The 26,301-nt window shown below is 35.6% G+C and overlaps 2 protein-coding genes across 3 annotated transcripts in view; both read left to right on the top strand.

Moving 5' to 3' along the window:
* The window catches only part of LOC133979073 (uncharacterized), an 81,012-nt gene that overhangs the window by 35,832 nt on the left and 18,879 nt on the right, over positions 1 to 26,301 (top strand). Inside the window, exons 11-13 of the mRNA XM_062417507.1 lie at positions 11,636 to 11,698; positions 23,769 to 23,831; positions 24,073 to 24,114. Coding sequence (XP_062273491.1) covers positions 11,636 to 11,698; positions 23,769 to 23,831; positions 24,073 to 24,114 — 168 coding nt within the window. The remainder of the gene's footprint in view (positions 1 to 11,635; positions 11,699 to 23,768; positions 23,832 to 24,072; positions 24,115 to 26,301) is intronic.
* On the top strand, positions 10,218 to 25,869 carry LOC133979075 (adiponectin-like). Of its 2 annotated transcripts, XM_062417510.1 has the most exons (6): positions 20,813 to 21,129; positions 21,213 to 21,275; positions 21,368 to 21,409; positions 21,500 to 21,562; positions 24,503 to 24,631; positions 25,431 to 25,869. In XM_062417510.1, the coding sequence occupies exons 1-6, from the start codon at positions 20,862 to 20,864 to the stop codon at positions 25,712 to 25,714; spliced, it is 849 nt and encodes a 282-aa protein (XP_062273494.1). In that variant the 5' UTR covers positions 20,813 to 20,861; the 3' UTR covers positions 25,715 to 25,869. The 2 variants fall into 2 exon arrangements, with proteins under 2 accessions (XP_062273495.1, XP_062273494.1); XM_062417511.1 differs by lacking the exons at positions 20,813 to 21,129; positions 21,213 to 21,275; positions 21,368 to 21,409; positions 21,500 to 21,562 and adding exons at positions 10,218 to 10,479; positions 10,563 to 10,604.

Genomic DNA, 26,301 nt, shown 5'->3' with positions numbered 1-26,301 from the left:
GGGAGATGGTTCCACAGGAGAGGAGCCTGATAACTGAAGGCTCTGCCTCCCATTCTACTTTTAGAGATACTAGGTACCACAAGTAGGCCTGCGTTCTGGGAGCGCAGTGTTCTGGTAGGTACATAAGGTACTATGAGCTCTTTAAGGTATGATGGAGCCTGACCAGTAAGAGCTTTAAAAGTGAGGAGAAGGATTTTAAATTCTATTCTTGATTTTATGGGAAGCCAATGTAGTGAAGCTAAAATAGGAGTAATGTGATCTCTCTTTCTAGTTTTTGTCAGAACGCGTGCAGCTGCATTCTGGACCAGTTGGAGAGTCTTTAGAGACTTGTTAGGGCAGCCTGATAATAATGAATTACAATAATCCAGCCTAGAAGTAACAAATGCATGGATTAGTTTTTCAGCATCATTTTGAGACAGAATATGTCTGATTTTTGAAATGTTACGCAGATGAAAATAGGCAGACCTTGAAATTTGTTTTATGTGGGAATTAAAGGACAGATCCTGGTCAAATATGACTCCTAGGTTCCTTACAGTAGTACTGGAGGCCAAAGTAATGCCATCCAGAGTAGTTATATCATTGGATAATGTGTTTCTAAGGTGTTTAGGGCCAAGCACAATAACTTCAGTTTTTTCTGAGTTTAACAGCAGGAAGTTACAGGTCATCCAGGCCTTTATGTCCTTGATGCATGTTTGTAGTTTAGTTAACTGGTTGATTTCATTAGGCTTTATTGATAGATATAATTGAGTGTCATCTGCATAACAATGAAAATTTATTGAGTGTTTCCGAATAATATTTCCTAAAGGAAGCATATATAAGGAGAATAGTATTGGTCCAAGCACTGAACCCTGAGGAACACCGTGTTTTACTTTTGTTTGCATGGAGGATTTATCATTGACATTTACAATGTCTAAACCTATGTCTAAATCTAAACCTCTGTATTAAAACATGTCTTTAATTAACAGTTTTAGTTTTAGGCTTTTAGGTTAACTATAAGGGGTAAAATTGTTGGGTTTCAGCTCCACAACACTGCAGCAACAACAGTAAAACAGTAAAACAGTACAATAGAAATAGCAGTAAAATAGTACTAAAAAATACAATAAATATATAAATAAATTCTGTGTGTATTCTGATAAATAATCGGGAAGTTAAAAAAGATTCAGGGTAAATTAGGGGTTGATTATCTCTGTATTAAATAATGTGTTTCATTAAGTGTTTTATGAAGTAGAAGTGCATCTTTGTGATTCATTCAATTCATTAGATTTTTTCATTTATTCATTTAATTTTTTTGTGTGTGACATGCTAACACACATGTTGCAGAGCCTCCCACACGCAGATTCACAAAATCATATGATGAAACGCACTAAAGCAAAACGTGTAGCACTTACTCATCCATAAACAGTCCAATTATCTTTACAGATCATCACTGATTAGTCCCAACATGCAGATTATATACCAGCACCAAAATGATCACAATGCAACTTTTATTCTTTCAAGTAAGGCAAGGCAAGGCAAAGCAGTTTTATTTATATAGCGCATTTCATACACAGTGGCAAGAGCCCCCCCCCCCACACACACACACATTAAGTGCTGCAGTCAGACCAGAAACAGCTCACTTACATCAGAATATGATTGTTTCTCCTGCATCGTCTAACTCCTCTTGTTTTCTCCTCAGGAGCCATAAATGAGTTTGTCCCTGATGCAGCTGCACAGGAGAGGAGCATCATGCCTCAGGTGGGGAAACCGCATTTAAAATGCATTAAAGTAGATATTATGGTTCAAAACATCAATTTTGTTAATGAATAGTTTGGTCTATAAAATGTCATAAAATAGAGAAAATATCCATCAATATTTCCTGAGTCCATGCACATCTTTTAAATGTGTTGTTTTGTTTAAAAGTAGCAAATTAAGTCGTCAGCTCTCAGAAATGGTTATGTAATATTTTTAATAATGCACAGCAGCAGAAAGAAACAGCTTCCCTCAACATGTCTCAGACATATGTGGGTGTGACCCCTGTTAAACAACAGCCAGGGACCTGCTGGTGTTTAAAAAACTGCTGATACAAATCACCAAAACAATAATGATAATAATAATAACAATGACATAACCAAAAGATATTCATTTTACAAAGCTATAAAACACAAAAAGTAGGAAGCAGAGAATTCTTCTTTTGCTTGAAAAAAGTTTAAAATGTTTAATTGATCATCAAAAATGTCACTTACTAATTCTCTGTGACTCAACTAATTGTTTCAGTTGTAGTAGATTCATCCTCTATTAAAGCAGCTACTAGCCATGCACCTTGCAGTTCTGAGCAGTTTTTGGTGTTCACTGGTCTGTTCTTGTCAGTGTAGTGCTTGGTGATGTACTTCAGGCAATGATGTTTTTGAGATATTTTTTTATGAGCTTCAAAAATAAAAATGTAATGTTTTAATAGAGAGGGCTTTTCTCTAGACCTGATATTGCAGCAAGTACTTTGAATCTCTAGACTGTCTGGAAAAGTCTCACTAGAAATTTAAGGCCCCCTTCAGTCTCATGACATGTAAGAAATATTTGGGTGCATATGCAAAAATGCCTTTCTTTTTCTTTCAGCGGTCTCCCAACTCTGAGTCTCGTTATGGCCTGGACCCAGAGCTCCTTCCCAGTGCTGTAAGTTCTTCCATCCTTACTCTTTGCATCTTTTCTTGGCTTCTAACTCCAAATACATCATATGTTCATATATATATACTATCAATATTTCCTGAATTCAAACTCCTTACTGGTAATTATTCCAGTTTATATTGAGTAGCAACCTTTAAAAGTTAATAAATTACATCCTGCAGCTTTCTGAAAGACAGGTTTACAATTTTACCTAACCCTAAGTCTGACAATAGTCAGGAGTCCAAATGAACAATAAGTGTGTTTTCCTGCAGCTTTCCAAAAGACAAGTTTACAATTGTTCAAGTCTGACAATAGTCAGACTTTTGAACACTGGAAATAAATCGTGTACTCATTCCGGCAGCAGTCCCGTGGCACTCAAAATTTCCCTTTTGTCACTTTCCCTGAACAATAAGTGTGTTTTTCTTGCTGTAATAATTCCTCCTGTTCATACTGACCACTAGAAGATCCTTTCATAATGGACCTGCAATGAAAGTGATGGAGGCCAAAATCCTAACTCCTTTTTCAGATTTAAAAGGATATCAGAATCTAATATGAAGCTTCAGTCGTCCAAATGAGTCAAATATATTTCAGCAATACAGTTTTTTAAGTGCCAAAGTCTCTCTTTTTGCTACTGTACTTCCACTGCAGCTCAACAGGGAAACACAAAGCGGACATTTGATGCTAAAAAGACTGTAAATGTGAGAGATATCCTCAGACTGCTGAAACCTCATTCAAGCTTCAAATAAACTTTTAAATGAATTTTGTTTTAACAAAATGACTGTTTGGACACACTGTTGATTTTTTTTTATCTCATCACTTAGATTAAAAACACATATGAACAGGATCTTTAAATAGCCAGTATGAACAGGAGGAATGATTACAGCAGGGAAAACTTTTATCAGTGTTTGTTTGGGCTAACCTGAGGCAACAGATGGTTTGTTACACAGAAACATCTGATAAATCATCCTTGGAAACTGGAAAGGAGCAGGCACTTAAAATGACTTTGGCAGGTGATTGGATGAACCATCTGTCCATCACTTCTATCACTGTCTTACCTTGTGAGGCAGCTGGATTCATGACACTGATTGTACAACTTGATTTAAATTCACTACAGCTTTTGATTGACATGGTTTCAGCTCTCTCTCTCTCTCTCTCTCTTGCTCTCTCCCTCTCTCTCTCTCTCTCTTTCGCTCTTTCGCTCTCTCTCTCTTTCTATCTCTCTCTCTCTTTCGCTCTCTCTCTCTTTCTATCTCTCTCTCTCTTTCGCTCTCTCTCTCTTTCTATCTCTCTCTCTCTTTCTCTTTCTCTTTCTCTCTCTCTTTCTATCTCTCTCTCTCTCCCTTTCTCCTCTCTCTCTCTCTCCCTCTCTCTCTCTCTCTCTCTCTCTCTCTCTCTCTCTCTCTCTCTCTCTCTCTCTCTCTTTCTCTCTCTCTCTCCCTCTCTCCTCTCTCTCTCTCTCCCTCTCTCTCTCTTTCTCAGATGGATGACAGGACCCGTTTTTAATTTAAGAGCTGTAAAAACACTCTATACACATTTCTTTTTTGCTTGACTTTCCCTAATCAGCCCTGCTCTTTCAGGCCCGCACATGCTGATTATCACAGAGAAGGAAGACCTGCAACTTCCTGTGAGGGAGGGGCTTCTGGTGTCCGTTGACAGGTAACAGATGTGTTGGCTGACAGATGTGACAGACATGACTCTGTATGTTGAACTGAAGTAATAAAAACTGAATATTGTACACATAGCTCATCTAACATATTATACCACACTCATATCATAGTTGTATTACTATTATATGAGTGTGGTACAACATGTTAGAAACTTGTGTACTTTCATGCTGTGTTCTGGTGAGCTCAATTATTGCATTTAGATTATAATTCAGAAGCTGAGCCCAGCAGCTGGAAGCAAACCAGTCCAGTGGTTTAAAGCTCATACCTCTTGAAACATCAGAATTGTGTGAAGTATTAAAATAAGGCATCACAAGTTTAAAATGTGATGTGGTTTAACAGTAATTTGATCATTCGAGATCAGATTGTTTTTTGTATGTTTTTCTAATTTTGAATTTTAAAATAATCAAAGGCAAAAACAGTGATTTGGCAGCTGAAGGAAGGATCGATGTTTGTTCCAGCAAAGGTGAGAACTTGTTCAGCATATATGATACAGTTCAATTAAACTTACACTTGAAGTAAATACCTTTCATAGTCTTATTGGACTACTTTGTCAGTAGTCAGTTTTTGCCCACATGTAAAAGAGATCTTTCATAAACTCACTACCAGAATATTATTTTATTATTTTTTATATTTTCTTATTTCTTATATTATCTGTGCTCAGAAAGTAACAAATGCTGTCCCTCCTTATTTAATCTCTTTGGTGCCCGTTGATATCAAGAGATATCAACATTGAGTATTTTTGTAATCTGTCTGTTGTAATTTTTTGTAATTTTACAATTGTAGTCTGAGTTAAAACATTTGATGAAGACTTTCCTTTTTTTAAGGCCTTGAGTTCTCCTGGAAATCTTCCATACTGCCCCTCTGATAGAGATGGGACACACTCCTCCTCAGGGTTCTTTGGCTTCAACAAACCAAAGGTAACACACACACATACATGCACAGGATATACTGTATAATTAACAGTTAATGTTATATTAGTTATATTAAAAAAGGAAAATTATGGGGTTATTGTTAAGAACTTCTCAGCATGTATTTCACACGCTTGTTCGCACCGTTTGACTCCAGTCTGTACTACCTACAGCTCTGATGCTAACTCCGCCCCTCATGTGGCTAATAATAGTATTGTGAACAATGAAGTTGAAGCGCACTCTGCTGGACAAACTGCGTAATGACACCATGTCTAAATCACCCAAAGCATCATTTTCTGCATTATAGGTTCTGTTCTGTTCTGTTATGTTTTGGCGCATATCAGAAAACATATGCTGATACGGGTATATCTGTGAAAGGCTCATATTGGCCGATAATATCGACCGGGCACTAGTACACATTACATGATGCTTTCATTTGTCAGGTTAAATAGTTTTTGTAAGTGGGTAGATATTAGTGCTGTGGCCTGTTACCAGAATATTAATTTGACACAAACCTGGAAGAGAAGCAGCGTATATCCCATTGACATAATCAAACCAAAGGTCCACTTGGTTCTGAGGAAACTAGACCCAACCTGGTACCTGAGTCAGACCAGGTCCAAATTCTACTCAGTCTAATCGATTGACGACTATACAAGGTATCAGCTGTAATTATTTGGTACGTTACGACACACAGTGGAGGATAAGTGTTTTGAGTGAGAGGAGAATGTAAACTGTGAAGTGACGTGAGGGATAACTTAATGGAAAAAAAGAACAAGTGGATAAAAACAACAGTAACATTTACTGTTTTCTCCTGTTTTATGTGTATAGTTGACAAAGAAGAGGAAACAGTTCTGACAAGCTTATGTTAGGTAAATGAGTTGTCTGCAAGATCTATGCTGTTAAATGAATTTGGGACTTGGCATTGGATTTTGATTCACAGACGTTACATTTATTATTAATTTATACAAAACAAAGGATAATCTGGTTTTGTAATACCTGTATGGCACGCTGGCATGTCGGTCATGATTTCAAGTCAAGTCAATTTTATTTGTAAAGCTTAATGTCACAAGTCACATATTTCTACAAAACTCTACAACATCTTAGACCTTTAAGTTAAATAAGGAGGAACTCCTTAAAAATCCTTTAACGTGATAATATAATATAATACAGCTATATATTAAATGTCATTTGTAGTCTTCTGAATGAGTAGTAGACAGGTCACTGACTGAAACAAGAGCTTATGGTAATGAGGCTGATTCATTGATTAAATTGTGCAAAGCTTAATGCTTTCTCCTGGCACTAACAAATCATAACTATAAAGGAGATGGCACCCACAATAACAAGGTAATTAAATAATAAAGTACTAATACCCCTACATTGTAATGGTGCTCTGTGTGATGCACTATTAATTTCTCTCAGTCTGTAATTAAAGAAAGGCTGTTTTATCCATGGTATTAGAGAAAAGGCTACAAGATGTCCCATATGTCTAAACAAAATACTTAAAATAATAATAATATTTGTGGCAAAGGAACATGTGTGGCTCACTGATGTGTTTTTAATCATATTTGGAGAGCAACTTAAAGTTAACAACACACAATACTTAAGTTAGTAGATCAATTCATTGTTGGTTTGGCTCTGTACACAAAATTCATTTACAATAAGAAAAATACAGAAAATGATCCTTTAAACAATTGGAAGATGTTGGGACAGTTGACAAGAAGGACTGTGAGAGAAACAACTAATGTAATGCAGTGTTTCCACTAGAGTTATAGAGCTGTTGCTGCTGACATCCACCTCAACATTGTACTATCTTTAATTAATTTTAATTAATTTAATTATTTTAATTTAATGAGTGGAGTTCAATAGTTTTACATCAGCGTGCATTACTACTCAACCAAGTGGCACAGTTGGATAAACTTGTGAGTGTGTATGGTGATAAATTGCCACCCAGCTATTCAGGAAGGTTAGGTTTTTTTTAAATCCCATATTTCCATTTGCAATTAAGAATAACGGTTCATATATTTTATTATAACAATGTGTTATATGACAATGAGTAACGTCAGAGGTGTCATTGTATTGAACTTGCAACTTACAAAGAGCTCTGTGTCTGATTAAAGAGCCTACAGCTGATTGTTTAGCTTTACTGTTTTGGTTCACTCTCATGGTGTTTTCAACCACAGCAGACAAATATTTTCCAAGAAAAAGTTATGAAACGCCACCTGCTGAGCACACAGTTGGCAACTAGCTAGCGATGAGAAAATGTTATGAAAAGCCATCTGCTAAGCAAACAGTTGGAAACTAGCTGATGAACATAGTGGAGCACTACGCAGCAATCGAGCCGGTTATTTCAGGGTTCCCACGTGTCCTGGAAAACCTGGAAAATTACCAATTATCCAGTCATAGAAAACACATGGAAAATGAGAAAAAAGGTCAAATTGAGCAATATTCTTATTGCTGATGTTGTTAGCATAAATGAATGGGGGTCATGGCAAAATTAGCATCACAGCTATCAATCAGTCAAATTTCTTTATTATAGCACCTTTCAAACAAATCAAATGCAATTCAAAGTGCTTTACAGCTTGATTGAAAAAAAACCCAACAACATAGGAAATAAAGTTAAAATGTACTTGGTAACTACTGCACACTGATAGATAAAATATGAGTAGATAAAATAATGCATACTGTAACAAGTAGTTTAGAAGCCAATCCTGGTCCAATATTCAACTTACACAAATGTGATGTGGAAACTTCAACAAACCTGCAGTGCACATACACTGAGAGACATCTTCTGTCTAGCAGTTAAACCTCTTAAATTAAATATATTCCCACTTTATACCTCTTTAAAACTTATGAAGATAGAGGGTTTTGTCTCTATTATAAAATCAATTCTGAAGCAAACAGGTAGCCAGTGCACAGACTTTAAAATCGGTGTAATGTGTGCATTGTCAGCACACGTGCAGCTGAGTTCTGAATGAACTGTAACTTTGGGAGACCAGAAAGCATTACAGGCATGAGAGAGGAACAGTTGACATCTGCCTTGGTGACATTTTCTAATGAGAGGTTCAAAACTTAAATTTTGCGATAGTTTTTCACGGGTTGACGGTGCCTGCAGTTTCTCATTGAGTTTCTCTCTCTGGGCTTCAAAACCAAGGACTAACATTTCATATTTGTCCTTTTTGAGCTGTAAGAAATTCTCAGCCATCCATAATTTAATATCTAAGATACAGTTAAAAAGGCCTTTTATTGGTTTATAAAGCTCTTAATGGTCTTAGTCCTTCCTATTTATCAGATTTGTTTTTATCGTATGAACCATATAGAACTCTCAGGTCTTGTGGTAGCGGCCTTTTAATTATTCCCAAAGTCTAGACCATAACCCGAGAAGAGACACCTTTTTATTACCATGGTCCTCGTCTCTGGAGCAGCCTTCCTGAAGACCTGAGAGCACCAGAGAGTGTAGATATTTTTAAAAGCAAACATAAGATCTATACCTTTTTAATTTGGCTTTCAATTGAATTGTATTTATTCATTAATCTGCCTTTTATTACCCATTTTAGCCCGTTTTACTACTTGGACTATTCTGTGTATTCTATTTTATTGTTATCTTTTTCATAACCCACCTTTTTATGTCTGTTTTACTTCACTACTTTTACACTTTTACTCCTAACATTTCCAGTTTTACCCACTTTATTCTATAGTGACTTTATTTTATTCTTTCCTTTTATATAATTTTAATTAATCATTTATTACCTTTTTATTTGTCTTATATTTTTATCTTAACTCTGATGTTTCTTCATTGCAGATTCCTGAGAGTCATGAAATGATTGTGAAAATGTGATTTATCCTTGATAGATAAAGTGTATATATTTTCAAAATTGTATTGATCAATCTCATTGCATCTGGTCAAAGGTGATTACTGATGTGTATAAATAGAAAATAAAAAGAGGAATGTGTCTGAAAACAAAATTATTCCAACTTTATGGGCGACCGTGTATGAAAAGTGCTATACAAATAAAATGTGATTGATTGATTGAGCTGTCCATTAGAAAGATACATGATGCAGTTAAATTTACACAGTATGTGTTTTGTCTGGTTAGATGAACAAGGCTCTACAAAGCATATGATGACAATATTCTCACTTGAGATATCAATACAGTTTGCACATTTTATAAAGAACTTTACCTGTTAACCCTTACACACTCTATACACATTTCTTTTTAGCTGGACTTTTCCTAATGTGACCCACACTATAAAAAATGGGGAGGAAAATGAATCAATTTTTACATTTTTGGGCAGCTGATATACATTATTATACATGCAAATGTACAAATTTGACCTTTGTTTATAAATTGTTTTCGAAAAATCAGCATTCAAACGTGTTGTTGTCTTCATCATATTCTATAAAATGTTCTCCTGGATGATAAAATACTGATTGTGAATGTTTTAATCAAACATTTATTAATGACTGATGGGGAATTCATGAATTTGAATTGGTGTAGAGACTAATTATGAGTCAGAAAATGAACGAGGGTTCATGTAAGGGTTAAACACAAACTCCTACAGTAACACTCTGTGGATCCATCTATTCACTCTAGAGCTTTAAACAGTGCAGCAGAGTCTTAAAGTATGTTTAGAGCATGTTGTTTGTTATGTTGGATTTCCAATAAATTCTTTGAGACACATAAAAATACACATCAGATGGACCATGACCCAGACTCTTTATTGTATAGAGTCCTGGAAACAAACACATACTTAGAAAAATAAAAGACTGACATTCCTCTATCATCTATTTACACTACAAAATTTCACTACCAATGATTTTGAAAGAACATCATTCTGACTTGTTGTTTGCTTTAAATTCAGTGTTCAAGGATGTTTGGTGTTATTTTTGCATTGGTTATCAAAGACACCTGTTTAATTCTCATACAGCAGTTCAGTGACCTGTTTTACGTGTATATAAAGACAGGAACTGAAGGAGTGGTGTCAGACTGCATCTTGCTGTCTAAAGAGGTGATATTTCATAATGAGGCGTGCTGCAGCTTTTCTGATGTTGCTGCTCTGTCTGTACTGGACGAGGGCTCAGGGTGAGAGTGGAGGGGTGACAGGGAATGATATCACTCAGACGGAGGTTCAGTCTGAGATCCTGGGTGTCAAAGCAACCGGTGATCAGACCATCATCACCCCTGACATCTGGGCTGAGCTGAAGGAGCTGAGAGACATTGCGAATCAACAGAGTGTGGAGCTGAGGAAGCTGGAGCAGCAGAATACAGGTTCATTCACATAGTGATCAACAAATTCATGTAATGTTCACATAAATATTACTTTTAGGAGTAATTTACTGCTTTTATTCCAGCCATACAGGCCAGACTGACAGCCAGTGAAAGCAAGATTGCAGGTAGATAATTATTTTTTATAAAATAATATATAATACATTTTTTCCTCTCAAACTCAAGAATTGAATGTAACCATTTCTTTAAGATGCTTTCGGAGATCAATATATAAGATTCAAAATTAATGTTTTTGAATGTGTTGACAGTGTTGGAGGTCAGATTGACCGCTGGTGAACATGTGGTCAAAGGTCTCCAAAGAGAGAACACAGGTAAACTACTACAATCATAACATGTAAAATATGTGTAATTGTATTCTAGCAATAAGAATACAATACTTTGATATTAAGGTTTTTTTGTTAAGGTTAAAATGCTATTAATAAGGTAATGGCACAGAATGTTAGAGAGATCCACCAGGCATAGAAACTAATCATTATTCCATTCTCATAATATTCTGTGAAAACTCTAACCAATCATATCATTCGGACCGAATGATATGATTGGTCGAGCGACCTGCCTGTTTTCCCCTTCCGCATTACGTAATTGTGCGCACCCCCACCCTGAAGAGAGTCTGTTGTGGATCCACGGCATTATAATACATCCATGATCCACGGAGATAGCCGTAAACAGCCAGTAGCAACTGACAATGACCGACAAAAGCGTGCCATGGCTTCCACCTCCAGCAGCTCCCACGGGGAAAAAAACACTATATATATAGTGCGCGTTCGCGGAGGGGAAGGGGGTTCGGGAGTGGGACATAGGAGGGAGGAGGGGTTGTTACTGTTCAAGTTTTTTCAAAGTGCTGTGTGAAATGCAAGAAAGGTAAGAGTAGCTTTAATCCCCAATGTAACAAAAGAGAAGTCAAAAGATATGTATCTATTTAGCAGAGATGAGTTCAATATTAAATTAATAATCTGGCTGTTGATCAATTATTAATTTGATTATTAATTTTGCCTTCTATTACAGATCTTCAATCCAGAGTAACAACATTTGAAGATAAGAGTACAGGTCAGCCTCCATAGTGATCATGTTAACAATTTGAAACATGTTGACCATCAACATACTTCACAATAATATTAATGTTAAAATCTGTTGACAGTGTTGGAGGCCAGAATGAACGCCAGTGAAAACGAGGTGAAGGAGCTCAAGAGACAGAATGCAGGTAAACTGCTTATATCATTATTAAAGAGTAACTTCATCCAGTAATCAGCCTGCTTGTACTGCCGTCTCACAGAAGCTCCATGCTCCGTTCAAAAAGTCCAAATGCAACAGGATCAGAGTAACATCAGTTTCTATGAATACTATTCACCAAAAGAGACACAATACAATTTGTTCATCAACTGTTTATAAGTGGAGCTATTTTTTTCCTCTATGTGAATCTTCTTACATTCACACAGACCGACCAAAGGTGGCGTTCTCACTTGGTCTCACTGATGATGGACAAATTGGACCCCTCAATTATGAAATCATCCTTAAGTTCAGTAAAGTCTTCACCAACTTTGGTCAGGCCTACAGTCCAACTACAGGTACTCATCTCTTTCTGCTACACACACAAATTAACTATTATAATGTAATGAACTCATTATAATTCTTTGTTAGATGTTTTTAATATGTATTAATTATTACAGCTTTCACTCCATCTTTTGTAATAGCTTTTTTTCTCCACTATGGCTCCAGCTGCACACTTGGTTGTTTGAGGAGGAGAAATTTCTCTTTGAATTGGCTCTTTTGACATTTCACCCATTTTACCTTTTACAATGCATAATAACACTTTTAATGGAGTTTGTCTGTGTCCTCTCAGAGGACTTTAGCCATGTCGTTGGTACTTTGCTAATATTGAGTCATGTTTGTGATTTTGTGTGATGTAATTACATTTAATTTGGTTACTGATAAGGTTCTCATGATGAAGTGAGTTTCTCGTTCATGCAGTTTTGTGAAACATTTTCAAAACCTTTGCACAGACATTTACAGATAGTTTACAAAACACAAGAGAATGAAATGTTCTGCAAAGGCTTTGACAGGATTTTGGTCTGTTTTAAGGTGATCACTTATATCTCTCTGTTATATCACTTTCTATAAACATTATGGGATGCAAACTGACTCACTGAATGTGTAACTGAGAGTTCTCAACTTTTACAGACTATACAGTCGCTGGGTAATGTGATGTTAACAAAGCAAGAGCACTGAACAACAATTCCTTCAGATTAGACAAACCCACCTACAGCAGCCTGACCAAAGTATTGAGAAGCAACAGCCTACTGAACTTAGAGAAGAGGTAGTTCAACAGCAGGAAAAGGCCTCACTGATTTTCTCCTCTGATGCAGGTCGCTTCACAGCCCCAGTCAGAGGAGTCTACTACTTCTCATTCACTACAATGGATGCTCGGAAGAACGCAGGGAGTGCTGTTTTTCTCTATCACAATGACAAGAGAGTGTTGTGGAATCAGAATGAAAATGATGAAACTGGCAATACCAGACTTTCTAATTCAGTGGTTCTTCAGCTGGAAAAGGGGGATGTGGTCTACATGTTTTTACCTGCACGCTTTAGTTTATATGATGATGTCTCTAATCGTACTACCTTTAGCGGATTTCTGCTTTTTCCACTGTGAGACTAAAACATGAGAATTTCTTTACCCCCAAATTTTGGCATCGTCTACCAACAAGTCATACAGTATTCATTTGTATATGAAAGGATGCACATTGTTGTTGTGTTGGTTTTGCTCTGCAACAAACTACATTTGAAATAAAAGAATGACTATGAGGTAAAAGTACTGACTCTGGTTTTAATTTGGGGATATTTTATAGTAATTTTTATGCTTTCTCTATTTGGTCTAACTTCTAGTCAATTAAATCATTTGGTATTCATTTATTGTTACTAGGGCCCTACCAATCCTGGATTTTGGGGCCGATGCCGATACAGATATAAAGGAGCAAAAAAAAATCTGATATCAATATATTGGCTGATAATGTTATGCACAGAATATATAAATTATCATTTTTCTTTTTTTTTTTCAACGATACCTCAAAAGTGATTATCGAACACGTGTGAAGATAAAAGTTATGTAATGTAGGCAGGACACTTCACAGTTTAACAATAAACTTTATTAAATTCCCAGTGGTGATTAATGTTTCATGTCAATTTATACAATAATTATAATTAGTTGTGATTTTTTTAAACAAAAAAAACCGCACAGAACAAAAATAAATATTTATATATTAAACTTGAATTAAGAACAAACGTCTAATAAAATGCTGCCTTTCAAACTTTAAACAATAAAACAAATATTGGCACATATCGGACAACATATTCACTGATACCTATGTATGTTTGATAGGTCAGTATCAGCCAATAATATGGTTGACCGATATATCAGTCAGGCTCTTATTCAAGGCCGTAGCCAGGATTTTTCAAATACCGAGGTCCAAAAGAAGTCCACGGCTTTTACTTTAGCTCAAAGTAATCCATCATTCTTTCTTGTTGTGCATTTCTCAGTCATGGTCACTCTTGTGGTCCAGTTCTTTCTTATCACTTCCAATTTTGCAACTTAAATCAACTCCTATTTCAGTATTCTACAACTTCCATGGTTGTATATTTAAAAATTATAAATGCAATATATTATTTTCTTTGTTTGTTCTTAAAATGTGGAACAGAGCACGGCCTGCTGGGAAAGGGAGAAAAGGGCTCATCCAATGAATGAACAGTTTGCAAAATGTAGACAACACATTTCTGGTGATTTTGAAGTCGCAGTTCAACTATACTGCAGCAAATATTTTCTGAAAGTCAGCACTATATAACAGCGACTTAAAAATCTCCAGTAATATGCTGTGTTTATTTGTGAATTTGTGACGAATCTGCTGACGGAAGCGCAACACAGCTGGAGCTGTTCGGTAAGGAAACCAGTTAAATTGGAAACCAGTTGGGACACCGGTGGATTTCAAGACCTCACTCCGCCGCTGACTATAGCTGACTAAACCAGTCCAGTGGTTTAAAGCGCATACCTCTTGAAACATCAGAATTTTGTGAAGTATTAAAATAAGGCATCACAAGTTTAAAATGTGCTGTGGTTTAAGAGTAATTTGATCATTCGAGATCAGATTGTTTTCTGTATGTTTTTTTAATTTTTAATTTTAAAATAATCAAAGGCAAAAACAGTGATTTGGCAGTTGAAGGAAGGATCGATGTTTGTTCCAGCAAAGGTGAGAACTTGTTCAGCATATATGATACAGTTCAATTAAACTGACACTTGAAGTAAATACCTTTCATAGTCTTATTGGACTACTTTGTCAGTAGTCAGTTTTTGCCCACATGTAAAAGAGATGTTTCATAAACTCACTACCAGAATATTATTTTATTATTTTTTATATGTTCTTATTTCTTATATTATCTGTGCTCAGAAAGTTACAAATGCTGTCCTCCTTATTTAGTCTCTTTGGTGCCCGTTGATATCAAGAGATACCAACATTGAATATTTTTGTAATCTGTCTGTTGTAATTTTTTTGTAATTTTACAATTGTAGTCTGAGTTAAAACATTTGATGAAGACTTTCCTTTTTTTAAGGCCTTGAGTTCTCCTGGAAAGGTTTAGGGTTGAGCTCTGATGCTAATAGCATTGTGAACAATGAAGTTGAAGTGCGCTCTGCTGGACAAACTGCATAATGACACCATGTCTAAATCACCCAAAGCATCATTTTCTGCATTATATGTTCTGTTCTGTTCTGTTCTGTTATGTATTGGCGCATATCAGAAAACATATGCTGATACGGGTATATCTGTGAAAGTCTCATATTGGCCGATAATATCGACCGGGCACTAGTACACATTACATGATGCTTTCATTTGTCATGTTAAATTGTTTTTGTAAGTGGGTAGATATTAGTGCTGTGGCCTGTTACCAGAATATTAATTTGACACAAACCTGGAAGAGAAGCAGCGTATATCCCATTGACATAATCAAACCAAAGGTCTACTTGGTTCTGAGGAAACTAGACCCAACCTGGTACCTGATTCAGACCAGGTCCAAATATTACTCAGTCTAATCGATTGTACAAGGTATCAGCTGTAAGCCGTTACGATCACAGTGGAGGATAAGTGTTTTGAGTGAGAGGAGAATGTAAACTGTGAAGTGAATTGACGTGAGGGATAACTTAATGGAAAAAAAGAACAAATGGGTAAAAACAACAGGAACATTTACTGTTTTCTCCTGTTTTATGTGTATAGTTGACAAAGAAGAGAAAACAGTTCTGACAGTTCTGACAAGCTTATGTTAGGTACATTAGTTGTCTGCTAGATCTATGCTGTTAAATAAATCTGGGACTTGGCATTGGATTTTGATTCATAGACGTTACATTTATTATTAATTCATATAAAATAAAGGATAATCTGTTTTTGTAATACCTGCATGTGTTCATGTTGGTCATGATTTCAAGTCAGTTTTATTTATGTAGCTCAATGTCACAAGTCACATATTTCTACAAAACTCTACAACATCTTAGACCTTTGAGTTAAATAAGGAGGAACCCCTTAAAAATCCTTTAAAATGATAATATAATATAATACAGCTATATAATAAATGTCATTTGCATTCTTCTGAATGAGTAATAAACAGGTCACTGACTGAAACAAGAGCTTGTGGTAATGAGGCTGATTCATTGATTAAATTGTGCAATGATTACTGCTACATCCTAACTATAAAGGAGATGGTACCCACAAGGTAATTAAATAATAAATTACTAATACCCCTTCATTGAAATGGCGCTCTGTGTGATGCACTATTAATTTCTCTCTCTGTAATTAAAGAAAGGCTGTTTTATCCATGGTATTAGAGAAAAGGCTGCAAGATGTCTTACATATACAGAAGAATACAGAATATTATCCTTTAAACAATTGGAAGATGTTGGGACAGTTGACAAGAAGGGCTGTGAGAGAAACAGCGAAACCTTATCCAAAAAGAAGAACAAAACATTTTAATATACTAATGTTCTCAATTTACTCTGATTTCAATTTCTTCTTACATTGTCTAAATTACTTGTCTTTTCCTCTGGAGCTGAAAACAAGACGCTGATGATGATGCAGCTGCTCATCCTGACAATGAACCATCAAAAAAGAGGAACATTACTCCACTGGTGAGGAAATTAACATTATTATTATAACTATATATTATTACAGAAGACAGCTTTGTTGTTCAATTTTACATTGCATATTAATGACATAAATATTGTTCCTACAGAGGTTGAATATACTTGTATTGTAACTTGATTAAAGAAACTTCTTAACATTTGCCAAATTAATCTAATGTAATGCAGTGTTTCCACTAGAGATATAGGGCTGTTGCTGCTGACATCCACCTCAACATTGTACTATCTTTAATTCATTAATAAAATTTAAAAAACTGCTTTCAGGCCAGCAATGAGTGGAGTCGTTCAGTAGTTTTTCATCAGCGTGAAATACTACTCAACCAAGTGACACAGTTGGATAAACTTGTAAGTGTGTAAGGTAGGGGTGTGATCGCAAGACGAAACGCGACGATATTTCTCGTCGACGTGAATTTTGTCTCGCGAAGCTATAATTAAGGGACACACCAAAAAAAAATTTTTTTTTAAAAAGAGACCATCGGTTTTCTATCGCTCATTCGCACGTCATGTCTTCTTTTTATAATGTCCCTTGTGGATCATTAACCTTGTTGCAGTTTCTACCTGCTGAGAAGATCTCACAGAAGTATGAGAAGAGGAGAGGAGCAGTAGGTTAACCTCAGGTCTCTACCAGGCGGGGAGCTTTGGTCCTCTGAAATGAGGCCAACGCGGAAGTAACTTAAAACTGCATTCTATCAAAAGGCCACCAGGGGGCGACCGTTTTGGTGTCAAAAGGACTTCCTCTCTATACAAGTCAATGGAGAATTCACCAACTTCTCACTTGATTTCTAACCTCAGTAAACGTTCTCAAAATGTTTTTATGGTCTCAATCGCTAGTTTAAAGCCTTCTTCAATGTAGTATGATGTTCATTTGTGAAATTGTGGCCTCCCTGATTTTATATTTGACTGAATAAATAATATGATACACCATATTGATTTAATAATAATAATATGATAAACCATAATTGAACACAATTACTCTCTAATAACTTTACTTTTGCCCCCTTTTAAGCTGGAATAATTACCTCCAGATGACAGGAGTGGTGGGCAGTCTCAACACACAGCTATTCAGTTTTTTTTAAATTACATATTTTCATTTGTAATTAAAAATAACGGTTCATATCTAAAATGCATGCATGAATGTAACACATACTGTTTTTCTCCACTTTTAGTCTCCTCCATTAATGGATGATTCATCTCAGTGTGAACAAACAAAGACCAGTGATCAACAGCAAGTGCCGCTGTCAGCAGCAAAGTCAAAGGTAATAATGCATCAAATTATTAAAGCATCTATAGTCAATATATCTTTTATTACAACAATGTGTTACATCACAATGAGTAATGTCAGAGTTGTCACTTGTATTAAACTTGCAACCTGCTAAGAGCTCTGTGTCTATTGGGGCCTTACAGAGCTTTATCGCAGGTTTCAGCTGATTGTTTAGCTTTACTGTTTTGGTTCACTCTCATGGTGTTTTCAACCACAGCAGACAAATATTTTCCAAGAAAAAGTTATGAAACGCCACCTGCTAAGCACACAGTTGGCAACTAGCTAGCGATGAGAAAATGTTATGTAAAGCCATCTGCTAAGCATACAGTTGGCAACTAGCTCGTGAACATAGTGGAGCACTACGCAGCAATTAAGCCGGTTATTTCAGGGTTCCCACGTGTCCTGGAAAACCTGGAAAATGACCAATTTTATAGTCATGGAAAACACATGGAAACTGAGAGAAAAGGTCAAATTGAGCAATATTCGTATTGCTGATGTTGTTAGCATAAATGAATGGGAGTCATGGCAAAATTAGCATCACAGCTATCAATCAGTCAAATTTCTTTATTATAGCACCTTTCAAACAAATCAAATGCAATTCAAAGTGCTTTACAGCTTGATTGAAAGAAAAAAAACCCAACAACATAGGATATAAAGTTAAAATGTACTTGGTAACTACTGCACACTGAGCAATAAAATATGAGTAGATAAAATAATGCATACTGTAACAAGTAGTTTAGAAGCCAATCCTGGTCCATTATTCAATTTACACAAATGTGATGTGGAAACTTCAACAAGCCTGCAGTGCACATACACTGAGAGACATCTTCTGTCCAGCAGTTAAACCTCTGAAATTAAATATATTCCCACTTTATACCTCTTTAAAACTTATGAAGATAGAGGGTTTTGTCTCTTTGATGTAATGTGTGCATTGTCAGCACACGTGCAGCTGAGTTCTGAATGAACTGTAACTTTGGGAGACCAGAAAGCAGAGCAGGCATGAGAGAGGAACAGTTGACATCTGCCTTGGTGACATTTTTCTAATGAGAGGTTCAAAACTTAGATTTTGCGATAGTTTTTCACGGGTTGACGGTGCCTGCAGTTTCTCATTGAGTTTCTCTCTCTGGTCTTTAATACCAAGGACTAAAATTTCATTTTTGTCCTTTTTGAGCTGAAAAAAATTCTCAGCCATTCATAATTTAATATCTAAGATACAGTTAAAAAGGTCTTTTATTGGTTTATAAAGCTCTTAATGGTCTTAGTCCTTCCTATTTATCAGATTTGTTTTTATCCTATGAACCTTCTAGAACTCTCAGGTCTTCTGGTAGCGGCCTTTTAATTATTCCCAAAGTCCAGACAAAAACCCACGGAGCGACACCTTTTTATTACTCTGGTCCTCGTCTCTGGAGCAGCCTTCCTGAAGACCTGAGAGCACCAGAGAGTGTAGATATTTTTAAAAGCAAACTTAAGACCTATACCTTTTTAGTTTGGCTTTCAATTGAATTTTATTTATTCATTAATCTGCCTTTTATTACCCATTTTAGCCCGTTTTACTACTTGGACTATTCTGTGTATTCTATTTTATTGTTTTCTTTTTCATAACCCACCTTTTTATGTCTGTTTTACTTCACTACTTTTACCCTTTTACTCCTAACATTTCCAGTTTTACCCACTTTATTCTATAGTGACTTTATCTTATTCTTTCCTTTCATATCGTTTTAATTAATCATTTATTACCTTTTTATTTGTCTTATATTTTTATCTTAACTCTGATGTTTCTTCATTGCATGTTTCTTCATTGCAGATTCCTGAGAGTCATGAAATGATTGTGAAAATGTGATTTATCCTTGATAAATAAAGTGTATATATTCTCAAAATTGTATTGATCAATCTCATTGCATCTGGTCAAAGGTGATTACTGATGTGTATAAATAGAAAAATAAAAAGAGGAATGTGTCTGAAAACAAAATTATTCCAACTTTATGGGCGACCGTGTATGAAAAGTGCTATACAAATAAAATGTGATTAATTGATTGAGCTGTCCATTAGAAAGAGACATGATGCAGTTTATTTTACACAGTATGTGTTTTGTCTGGTTAGATGAACAAGGCTCTACAAAGCATATGATGACAATATTCTCACTTGAGATATCAACACAGTTTGCACATTTTATAAAGAACTTTACCTGTTAACCCTTACACACTCTATACACATTTCTTTTTAGCTGGACTTTTCCTAATGTGACCCACATTATAAAAAATGGGGAGGAAAATGAATCAATTTTTACATTTTTGAGCAGCTGATATAGATTATTATTATACATGCAAATGTACAAATTTGACCTTTGTTTATAAATTGTTTTCGAAAAATCAGCATTCAAACGTATTGTTGTCTTCATCATATTCTATAAAATGTTTTCCTGGATGATAAAATACTGATTGTGAATGTTTTAATGAAACATTTATTAATGACTGATGGGAAATTCATGAATTTGAATTGGTGTAGAGACTAATTATGAGTCAGAAAATGAACAAGGGTTCATGTAAGGGTTAAACACAAACTCCTACAGTAACACTCTGTGGATCCATCTATTCACTCAGATGGACCATGAACCAGACTCTTTACAACCTGAGTCTGGGAAACAAACACATACATAATTATGAAAAATAAAAGACTGACATTACTCTTATCATCTCTTTACATGACAAACTTTCACTATCAATGATTTTGAAAGAACATCATTCTAACTTGTTGTTTGCTTTAAGTTCAGTGTTCAAGGACCTTCGGTGTTGTTTTTGCATTGGTTATCAAAGACACCTGTTTAAATTCTCATATAGCAGTTCAGTGACCTGTTTTACGTGTATATAAAGACAGGAACTGAAGGAGTGGTGTCAGACTGCATCTTGCTGTCTAAAGAGGTGATATTTCACAATGAGGCGTGCTGCATCTTTTCTGGTGTTGCTGCTCTGTCTGTACTGGACGAGGGCTCAGGGTGAGAGTGGAGGGGTGACAGGGAATGATATCACTCAGACGGAGGTTCAGTCTGAGATCCTGGGTGTCATAGCAACCAGTGATCAGACCAACATCACCCCTGACATCTGGGCTGAGCTGAAGGAGCTGAGAGACATGGCCATCGAACACAGTGTGGAGCTGAGCAACAGCAAGAGCAAGATGGAGAAGCTGGAGCAGGAGAATACAGGTTCATTCACATAGTGATCAACAAATACATGTAATGTTCACATAGACATTACTTTTAGGAGTAATTTACTGCTTTTTTTCCAGCCATACAGGCCAGACTGACAGCCAGTGAAAATGAGGTGGTGAAGCTCAAGATAGAGAACACAGGTAAACTACAACAATCAATGCAATGTAAAAAAAAAAAACGCTGCCTGCTGATCAATTATTAATCTGATTATTAATGTTGCCTTCTATTGCAGATCTTCAATCCAGAGTAACAGCATTTGAAGATAAGAGCACAGGTCAGCCTCCATAGTGATCATGTTAACAATTTGAAACCTGCTGACCATAAACATACTTCACAATAATATTAATGTTAAATGTGTTGACAGTGTTGGAGGCCAGAATGAACGCCACTGAAAACGAGGTGGAGGAGCTGAAGAGACAGAATGCAGGTAAGCTACAATAATTAATTAAAATGCAAAAACTTTTCTTTTTTATTTTATTTTAGCAATGTGAATACATTTATTTTATATTAAGGTGTGGTTCATGATGAACTTTTGCCACTTTTAATTAAATCAACTAGTGTATAATCAGGTTGATATGTAGGGCAATGGGAGTCCATTTGTTAATGAAGGCATCTGATTTCATCTGTAATGCCACAGTCATATATTCCATGTGGTAAACATCTTGAATTCTTTCCATTGTGTTATTGTGGGAGGGTGTGGCTTCAGTCAGGAGGCTGTAATTACTTTATTTACTATCAAGAGGACAACTCTTAACAGATATGTTTGGTTATTCTCTTCAAGATCATCTGGTAATATCCCTCATATGAAGTATGACGGTTATAATGTTGATTTTATAAATGGGCATTTTTTCATTTATTTTTGTACATTTTGCCAATATTCTGATAAATATATGCCCGTGGTCTCCCAGCAAGCCACATCCCCTCCAGCACTATTCTGAGGTATTGCTCCATGTTGATGTAACGTGGGGTTTTGAAGTATCTAATTTTAATCTTCCATTCAAACTCTTTGCAATTAGGGCTACTAGTTATCCTCTGTACCTGGCTACATGAAGTTTCCCAGTGTGCATCAGAAATGATGGTATTCATCTGTAATTCCCATTTTCTTTTAATATCCAGATTATTATTGTTTAACTTCTCCCACAATATCTTGTATATATGTGATATGAGCTTTGTTTTAACCGTTCCCTCAATTGTTAAAATAATAATAATAGAATAGAAAATAAAAAAGTTCTATATTAGATGAAGGTTGTGTAAATAGTGTCTTATTTGTAAATATCTGAAAAAGTCTTGGTTTGGTGAGTCATATTTGTTTTGGAACTGTTCAAAAGATTTCAGAACATCTCCCTCAAACAACTGATCTAAAACTATTAAACAATGGACTTCCCATCTTTTAAAACCTGTATCAAGTGTAGCTGGAAGGAAATCTGTTATTTGCTTCCCTTATAGCTCTGGATAATGACATAGGAAGTTGTAACTTTTTTTCTTACAACTGACCATGTTTTTAGAGTGTTTTTACCCATACTTTGTAATCTTCTATTTCCCTCAGTGATCCTTATTGAAACATGGGATTGAGTCCAATGGCTTATCTGAGCAGTCACTTTGCTCCATTCTGACCGACATAGTATCAGTGTCTTGGGATATCCAGGCAACCGTTGACCTACGTTGAGCTGCCCAGTAGTACTAGTAGTACAAATCCAGACCTCCCCTGTCTTTTGAGCATGGTAGCCTTTTAAATTTAAATCTGGGTGGTTTACTTTGCCATATACATTTTGGCAACCACTTATTGATTGTAGTGACAGTGGAAACAGGAATAGGTATATATATAGGTAATGACTGAAAAAGAAATAGTAATCTTGGCAGTATGTTCATTCTTATTGCTACTATTTGCCCTATTAGAGACAGTGGGAGAATTTCACATTTGGTAAGATCTGCTTTTACTTGGTCGATCAATTTCCCAAATTTGACTTTGAATAGTTTTGAAATATCTGTCATTTTTGTGAATCCAATGAATCTCAAAATATTAGATATTCAATCTGCTGTTGACCAATTATTAATCTGATTATTAATTGTGCCTTCTATTGCAGATCTTCAATCCAGAGTAACAGCACAATAATATTAATAATAATCAAAAAAATTTAAATACTTTGTAATTGTATATTAGTTTTAATCCACAATATAATTGAAGAGCAGTCAACAGATATTTAATTACTCCGCAGAGTCAAGTTAAATATAATATACTTAATGTGACTGTTGATCAATTATTAATCTGATTATTAATTGTGTCTTCTATTGCAGATCTTCAATCCAGAGTAACAGCATTTGAAGATAAGAGCACAGGTCAGCCTCCATAGTGATCATGTTAACAATTTGAAACCTGCTGATCATAAACATACTTCACAATAAAATTAATGTTAAATGTGTTGACAGTGTTGGAGGCCAGAATGAGCGCCAGTGAAAACGAGGTGAAGGAGCTCAAGAGACAGAATGCAGGTAAACTGCTTATATCGTTATTAAGAACAGCAGTAAGCTGCAAATTACACAGGTGCTAGTTTATTAGGTACACATACAGATATTTCAAGTTCCAGATATGTAGATTATCTCCTTTAAAATAAAAATGTTGTATGTGTTGACAGTGTTGGAGTCCAGAATTAAAATCTGTGAAAATGAAGTGGGGGAGCTCAAGAGACAGAACACAGGTAATCTACAATAATAAATGAAATGCAAAAACCTTTCCTTTTTATTGTATTCTAGCAATAATAATATATTTATTTGATATTAAGGTGTGGTACATGATAAACGCTTGCCAATTTTAATTCGCAAAATGAAGAGAAGCCAACATATATTTGTCTATAGAGCAGAGTCGAGTTCAATATGATATATTTAATCTGGCTGTTGATCAATTATTAATCTGATTATTAATTGTGTCTTCTATTGCAGATCTTCAATCTAGAGTAACAACATTTGAAGATAAGAGTACAGGTCAGTCTCCATAGTGATCATGTTAACAATTTGATACCTGCTGATCATAAACATACTTCACAATAATATTAATATTAAATGTGTTGACAGTGTTGGAGGCCAGAATGAACGCCAGTGAAAACGAGGTGGAGGAGCTCAAGAGACAGAATGCAGGTAAACTGCTTATATCATTATTAAAGAGTAACTTCATCCAGTAATCAGTCTGCTTGTACTGCCGTTTCACAGAAGCTCCATGCTCCGTTCAAAAAGTCCAAATGCAACAGGATCAGAGTAACATCAGTTTCTATGAATACTATTCACCAAAAGAGACACAATACAATTTGTTCATCAACTGTTTATAAGTGGAGCTATTTTTTTCCTCTATGTGAATCTTCTCACATTCACACAGACCGACCAAAGGTGGCGTTCTCACTTGGTCTGACTGATGCTGGACAAGTTGGACCCTTCAATACTGACATCACACTTAAGTTCAGTAAAGTCTTCACCAACTTTGGTCAGGCCTACAGTCCAACTACAGGTACTCATCTCTTTATGCTACACACACAAATTAACTATTACAATGTAATGAACTCATTATAATTTGTTTGTTAGATGTTTTTAATGTGTATTAATTGTAACAGCTTTCACTGCATCTTCTGTAATTGCTTTTTTTCTCCACTATGGCTCCAGCTGCACACTTGGTTGTTTGAGGAGGAGAAATTTCTCTTTGAATTGGCTTTTTTAAGATTCAACCCATTCAACCTTTTACAGTGCATCATAACACTTTTAATGGAGTTTCTCTGTGTCCTCTCAGAGGGCTTGAGCCAGGTCGTTGGTACTTTACCAACATTGAGTCATGTATTTGATTTTGTGTTACGTAATTACATTTCATTTAGTTACTGATAAGGTTCTCATGATGAAGTGAGTTTCTTGTTTATGCAGTTTTGTGAAACCTTTTCAAAACCTTTGCACAGACATTTACAGATAGTTTACAAAACACAAGAGAATGAAATGTTTTGCAAAGGCTTTGACAGGCTTTTGGTCTGTTTTAAGGTGATCACTTATATCTCTCTGTTTTATCACTTTCTATGAACATTATGGGATGCAAACTGACTCACTGAATGTGTAACAGAGAGCTCTCAACTTTTACAGACTATACAGTCGCTGGGTAATGTGATGTTAATAAAGCAAGAGCACTGAACAACAATTCCTTCAGATTAGACAAACCCACCTACAGCAGCCTGACCAAAGTATTGAGAAGCAACAGCCTACTGGACTTAGAGCAGAGGTAGTTCAACAGCAGGAAAAAGCCTCACTGATTTTCTCCTCTGATGCAGGTCACTTCACAGCCCCAGTCAGAGGAGCCTACTACTTCTCATTCACTACAGTGGATAACCGGATCTACGTAGGGAGTGTTGTTTATCTCTATCACAATGACAAGAGAGTGTTGTGGAATCATGATTACAATGATGAATATGGCCACACCAATCTTTCTAATTCAATGGTTCTTCAGCTGGAAAAGGGGGATGTGGTGTACATGGTTTTACCTGCCAGCTATAGTGTATACGATGATAGGGATGATCGTTCTACCTTTAATGGATTTCTGCTTTTTCCACTGTGAGACTAAAACGTGAGAATTTCTTTATCCCCCACATTTCTTACATAGTCTACAAACAAGTCATACAGTATTCATATGTATATGAAAGGATGCACATTGTTGCTGTGTTGGCTTTGCTCTGCAACAAACTACATTTGAAATAAAATAATGACAATGAGGTTACAGTGCTGACTCTGGTTTTTATTTGGGGATATTTAATAGTCATTCTTATCAAATTGGTCTAACTTCTAGTCAAATAAATAATGCCATATTAATGTATTGTTACTAGGGCCCTACTGATCCTGGATTTTGGAGCTGATGCCAATATAGTTATAAGGGAGTAAAACATTTCTGATATCCATATATTGGTTGATAATGTTATGTAGGGAATATATAAATAATCTTTTTTTTTTTTTTTTCATATGTGATTATAAAACACTTTTGACAAAGGTAATGTAGGCAAGACATTTCACAGTTTAACAATAAACTTTATTAAATTCCCAGTGGTGATTAATGTTTCATGTCATTTTATACAATAATTACAATTAGTTATGATTTTTTTTAAACCAAAAAAACCGCACAGAACAAAAATAAATATTTATATATTAAAC

Source organism: Scomber scombrus, chromosome 4, assembly GCF_963691925.1.
Source record: "Scomber scombrus chromosome 4, fScoSco1.1, whole genome shotgun sequence".
NCBI classification, from domain to species: Eukaryota; Metazoa; Chordata; class Actinopteri; order Scombriformes; family Scombridae; genus Scomber; species Scomber scombrus.
This window is presented reverse-complemented; position numbering and strand designations above follow the sequence as displayed.

Coding starts and splice junctions, on each gene's coding strand:
- LOC133979075 (XM_062417510.1), top strand. CDS start 20,862: ATGAGGCGTGCTGCATCTTTTCTGGTGTTGCTGCTCTGTCTGTACTGG. Junction 21,130..21,212: donor GCTGGAGCAGGAGAATACAG/GTTCATTCACAT, acceptor CTTTTTTTCCAG/CCATACAGGCCAGACTGACA. Junction 21,276..21,367: donor GCTCAAGATAGAGAACACAG/GTAAACTACAAC, acceptor CTTCTATTGCAG/ATCTTCAATCCAGAGTAACA.